Source organism: Solea senegalensis, linkage group LG18, assembly GCF_019176455.1.
Source record: "Solea senegalensis isolate Sse05_10M linkage group LG18, IFAPA_SoseM_1, whole genome shotgun sequence".
Lineage (NCBI taxonomy): Eukaryota > Metazoa > Chordata > Actinopteri > Pleuronectiformes > Soleidae > Solea > Solea senegalensis.
Window position 1 is genome coordinate 1,387,562 of NC_058041.1, and position 17,742 is coordinate 1,405,303.

At 41.3% G+C, this 17,742-nt stretch overlaps 1 protein-coding gene across 1 annotated transcript in view; it reads right to left on the minus strand.

Annotated features, from left to right (window-relative positions):
• The window catches only part of fam20cb (FAM20C golgi associated secretory pathway kinase b), an 82,097-nt gene that overhangs the window by 7,903 nt on the left and 56,452 nt on the right, over nucleotides 1–17,742 (minus strand). Inside the window, 1 exon segment of the mRNA XM_044013995.1 lies at nucleotides 2,681–2,773. Within this exon segment, the coding sequence (XP_043869930.1) occupies nucleotides 2,681–2,773 (93 nt within the window).

Sequence of the window (17,742 nt, forward strand, 5' to 3'; positions counted from 1 at the left end):
ATTTGTAACATGTTTTTGGTAAAATACAACTTTTGTATTTTGTTATGTTGACATATTTTGTAACATTACAACATTTTAATTTAATTTGATATACAATAATTCTTTCTGTTTTTACATTTTTGGTGATGTACGTTTTAGTGCATTGATAACATTACAGCTCTTAATCAAATGTTGTCCACGTCTACTGTACATTAGTATAAGGTCACATGTTACCTCATGCAGTGACACCGAGTGCTCTCCCGTTTAAATCTGATCATGTGATAAGTGAAGCTTAAAGTGGTCGAGCACATACAATAAAAGACAGAGTCTCGCCTGCTGCTTCATGAGAGTCTGTGTGAGTCTCCTGGGAGGCCGAGCAGCCTAAGCCTTTGCTGCTGCTCCTCCACCAGCAGCAGCAGCAGCAGCAGCAGCAGCAGCAGCAGCAGCAGCAGCAGCAGCAGCAGCAGCAGCAGCAGCAGCAGCAGCAGCAGCAGCAGCAGCAGCTTCTGCTCTCAGGCTCTAATTCAGAACAGACAAAATAAGGGGGAAAAAATAAAGCGCTGCTTTTGGCAAACCCTGCCTGACTTATATTTAGAACGGGCACAGAGCCTTTCATGCCTTTGGTTTCCTCCTCGTTGCCTTAACCCACACACACACACGCACACACACACGCACACACACACACACACATGTTCGACATTCATGACTTGAGGGGACATTGCATTGACTTACATTCATTTCTTGGAGACTTACTCTAACCTTAACCACAATTACTACTGGCCTAATCCTAATCCTAACCCTAACCCAACCCTAACCCTAACCTAACCTTAAAACATATCTTCACCTTAAAATGTAGTATTTACTATGGGGACTTGCTTTTTGTCCCCACAAGGAGGACAAGTCCCCATAATGTGACTGTGTAAACAGGTTTAGGTCCCCACAACATTAGTAATACTGGACACACACACACACACACACACACACGCAACCACACACACACCACACACACGCACACACGCACGCACACACACGCACGCACACACAGCTGGAGAGCGCGACCACATGTGTGTATCTGTGTGCTTGTATTTGTTATCTCTTTAGGACTTTTTTTTTCTCTCATAAACACAGACCTTTGTCAGTACCAGTCATCTTCATAGAGACCAAAACCTGGTCCCTAACGAGCCAGAACCTCATTTCTGAGGAACTGATTAAGTTAAGGGCTAAAATTTGAACTATGGTTAGGATGAGGGTTTGGTTATGGTTAAAGTTAGGGATAATTCTTTAGTTAGGCTGTTCAAATATGTGTGTGTGTGTGTGTGTGTGTGTGTGTGTGTGTGTGTGTGTGTGTGAACAATGAAAAAACCTATGTTTGTGGGGACCTACTTCTTTTTAAGGGTTAAGACCTGGTTTTAGGGTAAGACACTTAGTTGTGATAGTTAAGGTTAAGGGTAAGGGACTATAGGGAGTCCATTTAAGTCAATGAAGTGTATGTGTGTCTCCGGCGTTCACACTTTTACACACGACCGTCCCCTCTGCTCACAATTACACGCAGCCACCGCGGCGTCACCTCGTGAGGTTTTTCTCTTTTTCATCAAATGCCCCTGTCCAGCAGACAGACAGACAGACAGACAGACAGACAGGAGCACTGACGTGCTGGCCATGAAGTGTGAGCCTTGTAAAGGCAGTGAAGTCAGAGGGTGGTGGTTGAGCTGTGCCAGAGGAGGCTGCACTCATTGTTCAGTCAGATGTGAGCTGCCGGAGGGGAAGCATTCATTCTCCGTGACTCATGGAGTCTCACAGCCTCCACTGTACACACTCTGCTCACACTGTCCCTGTTTCTGAACCAGAGAGGAGACGAGGAGAGGAGGAGAGGAGCAGGAGGGAGAGGAGGAGGAGAGGAGGAGGAGAGGAGGAGGATGACGGACGCGCGCCTCTGTGTGATGCTCGAGAGCAAACATGTTTAGTATTTATGTTTGAGAATCTGGAGTATGAAATGAGAAGTGTATAGTTTAACTGTCCTTGAAGGGGCATAAAAACGTATATCTGTAGCTTCACTTTAAAATATACATCCTTGTTTCTGTTCTCCTCGCTGTGGATTTGGGCACTTTCTCTCACTGAAGACAGCAAAAAGAAATAAATATGTATTTTAGCTGCTTAACAAAAGGCTCACATAATAAAATGTACACCTGCTTAAGTCTATAATAGCTTAACAATATGAAACTAGACATTTGTCACAAGAGAAGACGTTTAAAGTTAACCACGGAACAAAGCAGTGAAGTGACGACGGAGAGAGCACAGTTCCAAACTTTAGTTTCAAGCCTGAAAAAAGCAGTTGAACAGTGAGAAAATGATTTGAATTTGAATTTTAAGATCTTATAGACATCAGCAGGTGTGGACTGTATTAGGTAAGTCTTTGGTTAAGTAGCTGTGTCACCGTCCGTGTCTGCTGTCATCAGTGAGAACGTGTCAATACCTGATATAACCACACTTTCATGAGGCGACACAAAAAGGAGTCAATTAGCAAACAGAGAAGGAGAGAAACCTGCAGGAGACCCAGAGAATAAGAAGAAGAAGAATTTGATTAGATAGATTTGATTATTTATTTTCTGAAGTTAATAATTGAACTAAAATCCCGTTTGTGTCAGAGTCACACACACACACACACACACACACACACACACACACACACACACACACTTACTTGTCCAGGTGGAAGGCAGCGATCTCAGCGTTGTGTCGTTCAAAGTCAGAGAAGTAGAAGAAGTCTGGCGGCGTCTCCTGCTCCCGTGTTTGTCTGCGTGAACACGAAGAAGAAGAAGAAGAAGAAGAAGAGTTTAGAGGTGTGTGTGTGTGTGTGTGGTGTAAGTCTTTATCAGTGCGATAAAGACACAAGAAAACAGAGCCTGAAACCATGTTTTTGTCCAACAACAACAAAACTGATCCTGTTCCGTTAAAAAAAAGACAAAGAAAAGCATTTATAAAGATTTATTGTTCCCTATCAAAATAAACACTTTTATTTTGAAATTCTGTGAAAATGGAAGTAATATTATTATTGTGATATAAATTCTGTCACGCCCTGTCAGCTGAGCCCCTCATGTGGAGGATGAAGCAGGAGAAGATGGAACTCTATCTATCTGCCACATATCAGAAGTGACAATTCTACAGCCATAAAGTCAAAATAAATCCATGCGGCGTGAACATCATGATGGTCATCAGAGGGTTAAAGAAGACAAGGACATCACCAGTGTCCACCATCAGCTTACAAACATTTTCCCTTGAATCCTTTTTTGTTTTTTTATAGTAAATACTTTCCAGGACGACAGTGTGTAATGATTTCAGCCTTGTGCCATTCTGGTTACAGCTCCAGCTGAGGGAGGATGAGAAGAATGGAAACTATCTTGGCAACTTCTCCGTCTCCCCTTCTCTCTTTATTCCCCCCCGGATGCCTCTCGCTGTTTATTTCACTCTAAAGTCTTCTATCTCGCCTCGTCTGCCTCGCTCCACTGTCTTCTCCTTCTTCTGTGCATCCTCTCCTCCCCTCTCTTCTCCTGCTCTCCTCCCCTCCTCTCTGAATGTCTTCCTCAGCTGGCGGCCTGATTGCGCCTCCACAGCTGTGAGTCTGACATTTGCACCAGTCGTTAACTAAAGCCAACACTGAGCAGAGGAACACACTCATCCTGAGATCCTGAGCTGAATATTCCTCCACTTCCTCGTCTCTTTATCGCCCTCTCATGTGTCTGCGTCCACACACACACACACACACACACACACACACACACACACACACACACACACACACACACACACACACACACACACTGTACAAGTGGGCGACCACGCTTGAACTCAGAAAGGAGAGAAATATAACGTCGGAGTTAAATTTTGTAATGAAATTTGGTTATTTTCATACTTTTTGGTCCATAAAATGTCAGAAATGTTGATCTGTGTTTCCCCAAAACGTTCTCAAAAGTCTTTATTTTTTTGAAAATATGTTTTACTTTGCTTTATCTCACTGTAAAACACGGTCAAGTTTGAGAACAGCTCACTCTCCTGCACCAAATCCCATAGAGAAAACATACATTTTGAACTCACAGGGCCACAGCAGCTGCTGGTGTAATGCTGCCCCGTGTGGTCAGTTTGTGCCACACAGGTAAAGCCGAACAACGTATTTCAAACACAGAAGTCACTAAATAACACGTGTGAATTTACTGACTGACGCACAAGTGGTTTGTGAGCTCTGTCGGCCTTGATGTAAAATCGCTGATTTTCCCAATGGGCTTTGGTGCAGAAGAGTGAGAGGTTTACATCTTTCACTTTCTAGCCCCAAGAGGCCATTAGATGGTAAGAAAAGAAACAAAACAAACCTTGTTTGGTCAGTTTGTGCCACTTAAAGGCAAACAAACTATGTACAATTAGATTATTTTCATAATCTGGATTATTTGATTAGTTGTTCTGTTTTTGTTATTTGCAGTAAAGAATTCAGAAAATATTCACATTAAAGAAGCGGAAAAAAAACAGTGAGTTATTGTTGTTAATTGACAATGAATGAATTGATGAATCACTGCAGTCATTTAGCTCAAATGTCTACTCTGATCATTAAGAGTGAGTAACGGTGCAGCAGTCGTCGTCTTCTTATGTTTCCTGGGCTTCATCCCTCACTTGCTGAGCGCCCGGCGAGCGGCGCCTGATGATTGTGTCGCGCCTCCTCCTCTGGGTTAGCCTCGCCTCAGGGACGCGGCTCTCACTGCACATCAAGGAAAAATGATAGTGACTTTGAGAGCGGAGAGCGGAGCCTATTTACACCGAGCGCTGCGGCGACACAATATCACTCAGTCCAGCACATGTTGTGCGGAGTCACGTCCTGGATTTATCAAGCCCCACCCCCGCCAAAAATGAGTCTCAGAAGAGCGTCTCTGTGAGATGTAGAGATGGAGAAGAAAACTTTGCTTTATCTGACTGTAAGACAAGTATTTTGAACTAGAAATGTAGGCGTGTGAAGAGTTCGCTCTCCTGCACCAAATCCCACAGAGAAAACATACGATTTTAACCCACAGGGACACAGCAGCTGCTGGTGTGATGCTGCCCCGTGTGGTCAGTTTGTGCCACACAGGTGAAGCCGAACAAAGTGATTCAAACACGGGAGTCACTAAATAACACGTGTGAATGTATTAACTGAGACAGCAGTGGATTGTAAACTCCTGTGGGCTGTGACGTGACATCGGCAAATTTCTCAATGGGATTTGGTGCAGAAGAGTGAGACGTTGACATCTTTCACTTTACAGCCACACAAGGCCGTCTGATGGTGAGCAAACATGCTGTAAAGATTCTAATGGACTCTTAGACTTGAGTCTAGTGTAGATTTGATGACATTCGCCTTGTTTTTTTAATTTTGTCTTCAGTATAGAAATATATTCTCGGCAAGAAACTGGACTTAGAGGACTTAATATGTGCATTTAAGTGTGGATTATGTAACACATCAAGCAGCCATGAAGAAGAAAATTAACCTGATATTAAATAATGATCTACTGTTCCATAGGAGGAATAATAAACAAAGCCTGTGTGTCTAAACTTCACCGCTGCACAAACTGATAGTCAATCAAAACATTTCAGGATTTCATGACCGCTCTGACCGCACCAGAGCGTCGTCATGGAGATTTCATGAAGGACAGGCGTGAGCAAACATTCTGGTGCAATGATTCACGGCCACTCTGCCTTTTAAGAAAATCCAAAAGCATATTTCACATACTTTTACTACATTTGCTTTCCATACGGAGGAGGAGGAGGAGGAGGAGGAGGAAAACCAAATAAAAGCACAATCAGCTGCTTTGTTCGTGTTTTCTTAAGCTTCACCAAAAACACATGTGAGTGAAACGTGTTTGCGGTCCATGTTTGGTGTCAGTGGGTGGGAAAACAAGCACGTGTGTGTGAGACGGAGAGCGAGGGGGAAGCGGACGCCGACGCCGACGCCGCTCCTCGCTGTCAATGCCAGCCAGGAAGCAGGAAGCCTGGGATAATTACCGTGATCTGCATCCAATTGAAATGTCAATAAAGTTATTTAGAGCGTGGCACGGCGCTCCTCCACCCCCCACAGACACCACCACCAATCACCATGTCCTGGACGGGCGGGAGAGAGGACGATGGTGAGGGAAGAGACAAAGGCAGTTCATCCGTCCATCTTTCCAACGCTTTGTCCTTACGCTCAGTTTAGAGCAGCATGAGGGCCACACGGACGTTAATGAGGCAAGCTGAGGGCCACAAAAACAACTTTAATAATAATGAACACATATTTATATACTTTGCTGTTTGCAGTGAGGAATTCAGAAAATATTCAGGAGAAACTGATTTTTGCCACTTAAAAGGTCATAAAACCTCTCTGTATGATGAGAATATGCTTTATTTTATCTCACTGTCAGACTGTAAGTTAAATTCACATTTAAAGGGCTGAAAATGTAAAAATGAAAGTCTGGGTGTTAATGTGAAAGTGCAACACTGATGTTTGTGTCACCATTTATCATCTTAACTCAGACTTAAGCTAGCCTGTGAAGACGCCGCGGGCCGGATAAAAGTGGTTTGCGGGCCACATCTGGCCCTGGGGCCTTATGTTGCCCATGTGTGATTTGGACCTCTTCATGTTTTTAGATAGTTTAAACCTGTAGACAGACTTCACACAGAAAAGCCCTCGATCAAACCGAGGCTCTAAACTGGTGACCTTCTTGACGAGAGGCAACAATGCCGGCCACTGCACCACCGTGTAAGCAGATGACAAACACGACAACAGAGTGTGTGTTCAGGTAAATGTGAGCGTGTTTGTCCTGAAGCTGGCTCATGAACACGAGGCAGAGGAAACATCATAAAGTCCATACAGGTTTTAACTGCAAGTGAACTTTTTCAATATTTACATTTATTTCTTTTTATGCTGAATGATGAGTAGATGACGTGCAGTGAGAGGACGAAGAAACCGTGTCTGTACCTGCTCCACTTTCTGTTCTATTAAAAGGTCCAGTTTGTAAGAGCTAGTGACATCTAGTGGTGAGATTACAGATGGAATCCAACGCTCAAACCTCAAAACTACAGTGGTTCTTCCCTGGCTTGTTTGACCCTTTCAGGCTGCTGTAGAAACATGGCGGCAGAAGACGGCGGCCTCCAAAAAAAACAAGTGAAAGTCTTAGTCTGTGTTCCTTCAAAGACCAGCAGGAGGCGTTGTTCCTTAAAAAAACACATACACAGTTTAAATCTTTGCCAAATCCACTATTTTCTTTGTGTCAAATTTGACCGAAAATGCCTCCATGTGTGTTAAAATGATTGTGTATTTTGGGTCATTTTAGACTAATTAAGGTTTTTGACCATTTTAGGGCAAATATTTGTGGAAACTATTGGATTTAAGTCAGATTTCAGTTCAATATTCACTCTGCAATGGATTTACAAGGTGATGGAACTCTACTAACTCAACACTACACTGGTATTAAGAGAAAATGTCACGACCCTGGTGATTATACAGAAAAAGTTATGGGTGGTCTATTTAAGTTTGGGCCATAAACGTTAAACACTGGAGCTTTAAGGAGATGTGGTGGCGTCAGATCCTTCAACGTCTGTGGGTCAGATGTGCAGAGGTGAGTGTGTCCACAGTGACCCCGCCCCTCGCTGTAAACACACAGTTTTCACTGGGAGCTCAGACAGTTTCTTGGCTTGGCTCCCGGCCCCGCAGGGCCCTGGTGGCCCCCGGGCGGCGGCGGCCGCAGCAGCAACAGCAGCAGCAGCAACAACAAACTCACACAAGTGTGAGAGTGTAAAGGTGAACAGGACACACAGAGACACAGAGACACAGAGAGACTCAGAGCTGCATGTGGAAAATCTACCTGTGCATCACCACACATACCTGAGCTGTGCATGAGCAGCAGAAGACAGTGAGGACGCAGCAGGAGACAGTGAGGACGCAGCAGGAGACAGTGAGGACGCAGCAGGAGACAGTGAGGATGCAGCAGGGACAGAAGTGAAAGGCATTTCCTTTCACCCTGGAATTGACATCAAGTTCAGGGAGAAAAAAAATCCTTGAGACACCAAGAGAACGCTTCAAATCTGAGACTGGTGGATTTTGTCCCAGTCAGCGTTAAAGTTACACCTGTTAATCAGTTCAGCTGAACATTCCATAAATAAAATGTTTCCCTCCTTTGTTTAATATAATAATTGATTAATTGGTTTGAGGTTTGTTTTTTTAATCGTTAAAGAAAAGTTTCTCTGATTTTTCAGTTTAGTGTGAATATTTTCTGGATATTCATTTAAACGGAATCTTTTCCGACATTTGACAAACTAAACAATTACTCGACAATTGTGCAAAAGTCAAAAAATAAACAGTTTTTCTTCAAATTGTTGTTTTTTTTGTTCATAAAAAACAAACCAGGCGAACTTTGAAATGAGACGTATTTCCCAAATTTCACAAATTCAATACGATTTTAAAGAATTTGGAATACTTTATGTCTATAGGTTGTGTTGAAATGAAAGATATAAGACACTCTATATCGTACATTCTTATAGAGTCTGTATATATGGTTTAACATACAGTAGTAATTGACAAAAAGCAGCTTCTGTGTTCTTAAAATGAACAGAATGTAGAGTGGGCCCAGGACAGAACTCTGTGGAACCTCGCCTCAGACTTCTGTAACATTCCCTGCACACAAACACAAAGATAAACTCCACACGTTTCATGTTTGAATGATGCTAAAGTTTGTTTCTTCTTCACAGCAAACACCCCATCAGTGTGAGCCGTTTAATAACCCGCGTGTCGCCAAAGCCACCGCGCCGCACGCTCGGGCGCAGCGAGCGGAGAGAAGAGAGGATGTTTTATGTAGTTTCAAAGTCAAACTGCCAATCGATCACCTGCGAGACTGTAACTGCGGTCGAGGAGGAGGAGGAGAAGAGGGGGAGCGGCGCGGAGGAGTGGAAATAAAAAGAGAAAGATACGCTGTAAAATATAAAAGGACAAGGGCATCTTCAGCCCCAGCGGGTTCACACCAAAGGGCTGACTCCACACACTGTCACACGTCATCTGTCAGAGCCAGGGACACACACACACACACACACACAGAACAACGGCTTCAAAGAGCTGCTATATTATATATTATACACATATAATGTATGATTTACATTTTTACGTGTATCATAAAAGTTAACTGTGTATATGTTTGTATATGGAGGAGAAAATGACACGTACTTGTACACTACATGTGTACCATGCACATGTGCACCATTGTATGAAGTCAATTTCACGTCAGAAGAGACTAAACTAGACGTGTATATGTATATATATATATATATATATACATATATCTATATATGTATATATAAGTAGATCAGTATCAGTAATCAGCACATGATATATCAGCAAAAGGTCCAGTATTGTGTGACCCTAATTATTAGTATACTTTAATTTTAAGGCATTAAGGAGTACAGTACATATGTTTTCCTAAGATATTTTTTGTGTATGTTTTTTTAAAATATGCATATAAAATGTCATCCTTTGTGAATACAGTGTTTAATAAAGAGAGTGAATCTCATCTATGATCAAAAACAGAGAAAAAGAGCAGACGAGGAGGCGCTTCATTGTTTTATCTGCACTATAACATGTGACGTTTGACCTTTTAACCGGTGACGTTTGATAAATGGAGCAAAAAAATATAATAAATAAGAGCCTTTTTCACGAGGTCGTCGCACCTGCACCACGTTTATATCTGACACCGTGAGTTAGTGTTCACTGTCATCGTGGAAACAAAGAGTGGCAGATTATTCTGTCTGAGAGGAAGAAGGAGAGGAGGGATACGAGGAAGGAAGGAAGGAAGGAAGGAAGGAAGGGAATAGAACAGGAATAGAAAGAAGAAAGAGGAGAAGGATGGAAAGACAAGGAAGAGAGAATGAAAGGAACGGAAGGAATTGATGACATGGAGGAGACAAGGAAGACAAAAAAAAGACATGTAACAAGCATGCAAGGAAAGGAGGGAAAGAGGAAATGAAGACAAATAGAAACGTACAAAATGTAGAAATGTATTTTTCTTTCTAGAAAAATAAAGAAAAATATGTGAAATTTACAATGTGATATTAAAATATTCATATTTTAACTCCATGAGGTCAAACTGTGTGTGTGTGTGTGTGTGTGTGTGTCATTGTATCGGTATCTTTGTGAGGACCAGACAACTTGTCGTGAGTACATTTTGAGGGTTAAGACCTGGTTTAAGGGTCAGGGCATAATGTGGATTAGTTGTGATGGTTAGGGTTAGTGTAAGGAGCTAGAGAATGTGATGTGTCCTCACTACGGACACTGCACAAACATATGTGTGTGTGTGTGTGTGTGTGTGTGTGAGCACATTCTGGCTGCTCCTCAACTTGTAAATAGTTAGTGAATACATCATGTCTCGTGTCCTCACTGAGAATGCTGCACAAAGTGTGTGCACCTGTGTGTGTGTGTGTGTGTGTGTGAGAGAGAGAGAGAGAGAGAGGAAGGTAAAGGAGGAGAAGAAAAGAGGAGGAGGAAGAAGAAGAAGACTGCAGAGCCTGAGGAGTCATCACACTTACAACTGCAACACACACACACACACACACCTGGATCAGTGTGTGAAGGTTGTTTGTGGTTTATATTTGTTAAAAAGAAAGAAAGAAAGAACATGTAGTGAAAGGAAAGAAGGGAGACACTAAGTGATAAAAGAAGACGAAAGGGAAGGAAGGAAGCATGGACAGTAAGGACAAAAAAGAAATCCAAAGAAAGCGAGAACCCCTGACACTGTAAAAAAAGACACGGTTACATCGTCCTGACTCTAATCTCCATGACAACGACTGTAAATTCATGTTAAATGTATTTTTATAAACAAGAGAATGATTCACATACATCATAATGTATATGAATAAGAAACAGGTCACTCTCATGAATTATTCAACACAGAAGCTTGTTGTGTCCTAAAGATACAACATCGTATTTATCCTCAGTGTCCTCAGGGGGGCAGCACCATGTCAACGCACTCATGCTGAATAAATAACCAACGTCTTCAGAACACACACACACACACACACACACGTTATTATTATTTTATTTATTTTCATATGGAGCCACTTCAAAGAGGACGAGCGCTCTGGTAAAGAATTGTCCTGAATGAAAATCACTGAGGGAAAAACACGACAATTAAAGGTTTAGTGTGAGGTAAAGACACCGTGAAGAGGAGGAGGATGAAGAAGAAGAACAAGGGGAGGAGGAGACCTTGTGAATGGAGGTCATTTCTATACAAACAAAGCCCAATACTAGTTATATTTACCTCAAATGCAAAGGTTTCCAAGATTTATTGTAAGTAAAATTTACTCATCTCATTTTACAGTGTATACTGTTTATATAGAGGTCTCATTCAAAGCTCAAATGTTACTTTCAAATAATATATAATTGAATATATAATTGAAGGACTTTAATCTAATTTATTTGTCAGCAGAGAAGCTAAAATGAACCTATCATATTTTACAGTGTAGATACAGAGATAGAATGAAATAAATAATGAAAATTTAAACTTTGAAAGGTTTCTTAGATTTATTTTAAATCAACTTATCATATTTTGCAGTGTATACATGTAAGTACCTGATTCAAACTTGTTTAAAAGTCATTTTTTTGAAAGTCTATGAAATAAATCGGTGTTTTTATGACGACAGGAGTTTTAAAATGGACTGTGGCTGCGCTGGATTATCACTCAGCAGTTTCTGAGACAAAGGACAGAGACGACACTATTAGCTGAAGCAGGGATTTGCGTTGTCATTTTCTTTTCTTTGCATATTTAATCGTGCAGAGTGAGTAAAGCGTGATATCTACAGACGCTCAGCTCCCTCCCGTCTGAGCTGCTGTCGCGTCGTCCTGTAAATATCCCGTGCAGATAAAGCGGCCGTAAAGATGAAGCCATCATCTGAACATAATCTGAGACAGATTTACAGCTTCCTCTGACAGTCCAGTTCGATCCCCGCTTATCTCAGAGCAGGACGCCTCCTCCCAGCAGCACATGCACATGCACCTCCATCTTCTCTTCTGTCGCCAAGTCTTTCTTTATGGCAAAGAAAAAAACATCTGCTCTACTAACTCTGAAAAAACCTTCTGGATTTCCCGCTCAAAAAAAGAGGGAAAGACTTTGTTGTTTTTGTTCTTCTGTGGTTTGGATAAACCAGAGCACTAATGAGTCATTCGTTCAGAGCAGGGAGTGTCCAGGAAATATTCTTTCACTCTATTCAGTGAATTAAACTGACTTTCATTAAAAAATGAGGTTGGAAATGCTTGTGGTTAAAAAACATGACGATTCTGTTTGTTATTTTAAAATATTATCCATTATTCCGTGTAGTTATGTTTAGTTTATGTTAAAAAAGGCTTCTTCTACAGTCTGTGTGGATGATTATGTCCTTCACTGACTCTCAATAACTGAAGTGATTAAAACAATTCTAACTGTACATGCACAGTACATCTCTTTTAGCCTTTCTAATAGCATCTCTGCTAGTTAGTTAGCTTCAGTCACTGAACCAAAATACCACTGGGATGTGATCCGGCTCACAGTTGCCGGATTTCGGCAGTGCTGTCGCTAAATACACCAGAGTCCGCTGTTAAATACTGAGATTTAAGACATTTCCTTTGCTAAAAGTTGGAGATTAACATTTAGCAAATTAAATACTTAGCATTAATTTAAGTCTTTTTAACTGATCTACAGTTTAATTGGAACCTCGCCAGAGCAGGTACAAAGAAAAGCACCAGGTGCTGCCAGGTACTCTCACTGATGGAAAAGCAAAAAAAAAATTGGGTAGAGTCGAGCCGAGTCGTGCTAAAACTGTACGATGGAAAAGTGCTATAAATGACACTTTGCTGATTGAATTTTAAGCTATGAAACAATTCATATTGATGTTGTTATTGTTCTGGGGTTTGTTTGTATTTACTGTATATCGCAATACAATTGTGAAAGAACTTTAGCTCCACAGAATGAAATATGGATGAATGGATGAATGGTAAGTGTAAAGCAGCGAAAATGGATGGAGGAAAAGGTTTAAGGAAAGAAAGATGAAAGAAATATGTAAATGCCATCCAGGCAAATAGATAGATAGATGAAAACCTCTCTGCTTTGCATTTCAAATATTCCCCCCCGAGTTTCCCAGAAGGAGAAGAAATCCAATTTCCCGGCACCAAAACCGGGAAATAAAACATGAAGACACAATAAAACGTGTGCAGATTTGACCTGAATCTCGACGGCTAACAGGCGAGCAAACACTCAGCGCTGAAAGAAAACGACTGAACAAGTGTTTTATAATGTGTGTGTGTGTGTGTGTCTCAGTGAGTGGGATTAAGAGATGATGAATTTCTGTGTATGGCAAAAAAGACAATTTTTAATCTGCGCCATTCATTCAAGATTTCAAAGGAACGTGAATGAAACGGAGCTGCTCGCTCGGGATTGTCGCTCGCAGGGCAGCGCATCCACCAAATAATCACATTACGGTTCACAAATGTGTGCACTGTGTGAGTGTAAAAGAGCGGAATTGTGCGATTTAGACGCACATTGTGATGAGAGGGTACAACATTTTTACACATAATCTCTTTTTCAGGGTTTAAATTACTGTCGAAAAGGCAGCGAATGACACAACACCTGACACAGGAACTAGCTTGAAAGTAAGACCCCAAATTTCAATTTGACTCAATTCTAGTTTCATTGATATTTACAGTTAAAAGTGTTTGACATGTGCTTTTTATTTAGTCGGTAAACACCAGGTTTTTGTTTTTAATTTAGAACAGCTATACAAGCTAAATGCTAACAGTAACTTTTCATCACAGATTTCATCACATTATTTATTTCAGTCTGGACTAAATTAGACTATGAAACAGCAACTAGTACAGATAGCGATGCTGCTAGCTTGCAAACTAGCAAATGTGACAGGAAGCTAATCGTAATTTAATCTTTTCTTTTGTGTAATAATAACACACATTACACAAATGCTACGACTAAACTGATCACAAGCTACACCTAAACACCCTAAAAAGCTAACAACCTAAAAAGCTAAAAAGCCAGTTAGCCCGCTGATATTATAATTATGATGATATTATTGCCGTTCACCATGCTAGTTAGCAATCTGTAGTTATTGGCTCCGCCCCTTTTTAGGGACCTGAGAGTAGGATAGAGTGGCATCTCAGGGTGATCGCAAACTTGTGAATACCTTCTGGAAACAGACACAGTGATACATACAGGGTTCCCAAGGGTCCTTGAAAAATAATTCAAGGCCCTTGAAAGTGTTATAATGAGTTGTTTTTGTATGTTGTGTTTATTTACAGCAAATGCTATATTGTGGAATTTAAATCTAAACACTTTTTGAAATTCTGTGAAATATCACCACAGAATATTCTTAATAAAACACATCATTTAAGTTTGTTTTCACCCTCACAAACCACCCTTTAAATTCAACATACTACATATCTGCTGCCCTGTGAATACTGGGATACTCACTATACCCGCTGCTTTGGCCATGAGGAAAGGAATTGGGCTTGTAACCAAAGGGTTGACAGTTCAAATCCTGGGGTGCCCCTGAGCAAGGCACCTGAACCTCTGTTGCTGAATTCAGAGGTAAAACTCACTAATCGGTGGCTGTGTAAAAAACAACACATACACTTCTTCCATGTCTCTGTAATCGCTGCGTATTTGACTTCATTGGACAAGCTTCAAGTGGCCTTTTTTTTTTTATTTATTTACAACTATAGTCTCCATTCAGAGGGAGAATCTCAGCTGGATGATTAGGGGCGGGCCTGAGGAGACTGATTGCTGTGGCCTTTTTCAGAGCTATTCCCGCTCTGCTGTGTGTGTGTGTGTGTGTGTGTGTGTGTGTGCCTTCCACTCAACATTGATCTATCGACCCACAGTCCAGTAAAACCTCACTCGGACCAAAAGGTGAATCTCATTTCTGACACACACACACACACACACACACACACACACACACACACACACACACACACACGGCTAACAAGCATGTTGATTTTTGATGACAAGATTGATGTTCTCTCCAAACTAGATGTGTGTGTGTGTGTGTGTGTGTGTGTGTGTGTGCGTGTGTGTGTGCGCGTGTGTGTGTGCAGCCTCTGTGACAGCGCTGCAATCACTGCGGTGTAATTGGAATTGAGCAGCTCATCCATGTAAGTGCGGCGGCTCCGTCCGTACAGTGTGAGGCGGTGAGATTCATAATGAGATGCAGGTTTGTTGCCTTAGGGGTCAAAGGTTAGTTATAGAAGGCATCACCATATTCATGAGTTCACTGTGGAATAATATATAATATATGACGAGCATAAAGAAAATATGACGCGTGCGCGCCGCAAAGTGCTTTGATATTTTATGTAGGGATGAAAATTTCAGGCGTTTTTTTTTCCTTTTACTGACGGATGAACGTGTTAATGATTAATGATCAACAGGCTGTCAGTGAGAGAAATGAATGTGTTTGAGTTACATGGCATTCATGTAATAAATCACAAAAATAACAGGCAAATAAAACCATGCGCTTCATAAAAAAGGATTGTTTCGGCTACAGAGAGCGCCCTCTCTGGTCGGGAGAATATGTAATTGTGATTTTTCTGACAGATAATGCAATGTGTGGGATTCACTGTTCACTGTGTGACAAATTAAAAACGTGGCGGAGCATAAACACGAGAAATCATAAAGATATGAGTTGCTTATGATGTGTTTTTATGGATATTTTATTTTAAATGAAACATAGAAGAAGCAAAAATAGAGCAATTCAATGTGCAGCCTTTACAAATGTGTTTTAAATTGTGATGTAGCGTCTGTAGCTGATGTTTTAAGGAGGAAAAACTGTTTAGTCTAAGATACATTTTAAAGCAATTATAAAAATAAAGAAACTTCTGCCAATAAACTCTGCTAAACCATGTAAACTCATGTAAATTCATAATCATTTTGTCACAGTTAGTTTACAGTTGACAACATATTTATTATGTATTACATGTATTAGTCTAGTTAAGGCTGTGTCACTGCGTTCATATTTATAAGAATATCTCCTTTCCTCATCTCAGTCTCAAGGACGAATAAAAACATAAACTGATCCAAACAATTTCTATTTTGAGGGACAAGTTCCCAACATCATCGTCCTCATCACAGGTCAGAGGTCAGTCTGTTTTATTACTCTTGTAAATGTATTCATGTCTGCTTCGACCTCGTACGCCTGATCTGACAGAGCGGGTGAAAGAGGTGGAGGTCGACGTCTGAGGGACTCGATTTAAACGGTCAGAGTTGGTGAATCTGCCAAACTTCTGTGACGATTAGTGACGCGACACTAACCACCGAGGCTGCCGAGGGTCACGTTAGAATATCTTCGGAGTTATTCCAAACACGTGTTGTTGAAACTTGTAAATGTGTCGCGTGACGCTGCTCCGACGTCAGTGATGCACGAAAAAGTCACAAACCGGAGAAAAATCCCCTCGTTTTCTCCTTGGTTTCACAGGATATTTTAACAAGCGCTGCACTCTGAACTCTCATACTACTTTGAACACTGGTTACTATGGCAACAGTGAGAGCATTTCTGATCACTCATATCTGCAGTTACTTTGGTTACTGCACGAGTGAAACTTTACACACAATCCAGCAATTACTTCAGATCTATATGGATCTATTTCAACATCATAATGACATCTTATTTCTTTAACTTATTTTATTTTATTTGAGGTTTTAACAGCTGCAGACAAAAGATACCCACTAATCCTAATAGGAAGGAAGGAAGGAAGGAAGGAAGGAAGGAAGGACTAATCCTTAGGAATCAGAAATAATGTGTTCAAATGTAAAATAATTGAATAAGAAAATATATCAGTTTATCTCTCTATCTATATCTGCCTATGTTTGTCCCCTCATCCTCTCCCTCCCTCCCTCCCTCCCTCCCTCCCTCCTGTAACCACAGCAGTGCAGGACGTCTCCAGAGTGTTGCAAAGCCTCATGGGACAACGTGAGCTCTGGTGCTTTTCATTATTCATGCCTCGTTCTCTCCAACTTGTCGCACTTTCCTCCCTTTTTCTCTCTCCATCGCCTCATCCAGCCTTCATTTCTTTCTTTCTTTCTTTCTTTCTTTCTTTCTCTTTTTTTATTAGAAGGTATTTGCTGACGACGCAGCCTGGACTTTAACGCGCTCACGTCCACATGGACACAGAGTTCACGCTTTGACCTCAGGAGGCTGAAGGTCACGTGGCAGCGACAACCAAGTCAGGACGCCTTCACGCCAGATTATCTGTCTCCGTGAGACACAGCTTAATGACACAGACAGGCAGACAGACAGACATGGACAGTATTAATCTTCCTCTGAGAGCCACACACACACACACACACAGACACACACACGGACGACTGTGTCCCCTGAGACAGCAGAGACGATGTGAGACGATGTGATGTGTGATTAAGTGAGTCGGAGCGTGTGCACGTTTGCTCACAGCATTTCACTGACACACACTTGCGACTAATTGTTCTTAATATCGTCTTTTTCCTTGTTTTTGTTCTTTAAAGTTTTTCCGTAAACACGGCAACATTTCAAGAAATGTATTTATAAACAAAAAATGCCCCAAAACTGACTCTAAACACTGTATTTATGCCAGACCTGTAGGTGGCGCTGTAAAGAATGAATCATATGCGATAAAGTCGATACGATATTACATTGAAGCTGAAAATCAGAGTCAATTTTCCCAAAGTTTGAACTTCAGGAAACAACAAGATTTTTTTGCGAGACGTGCAAAGAACC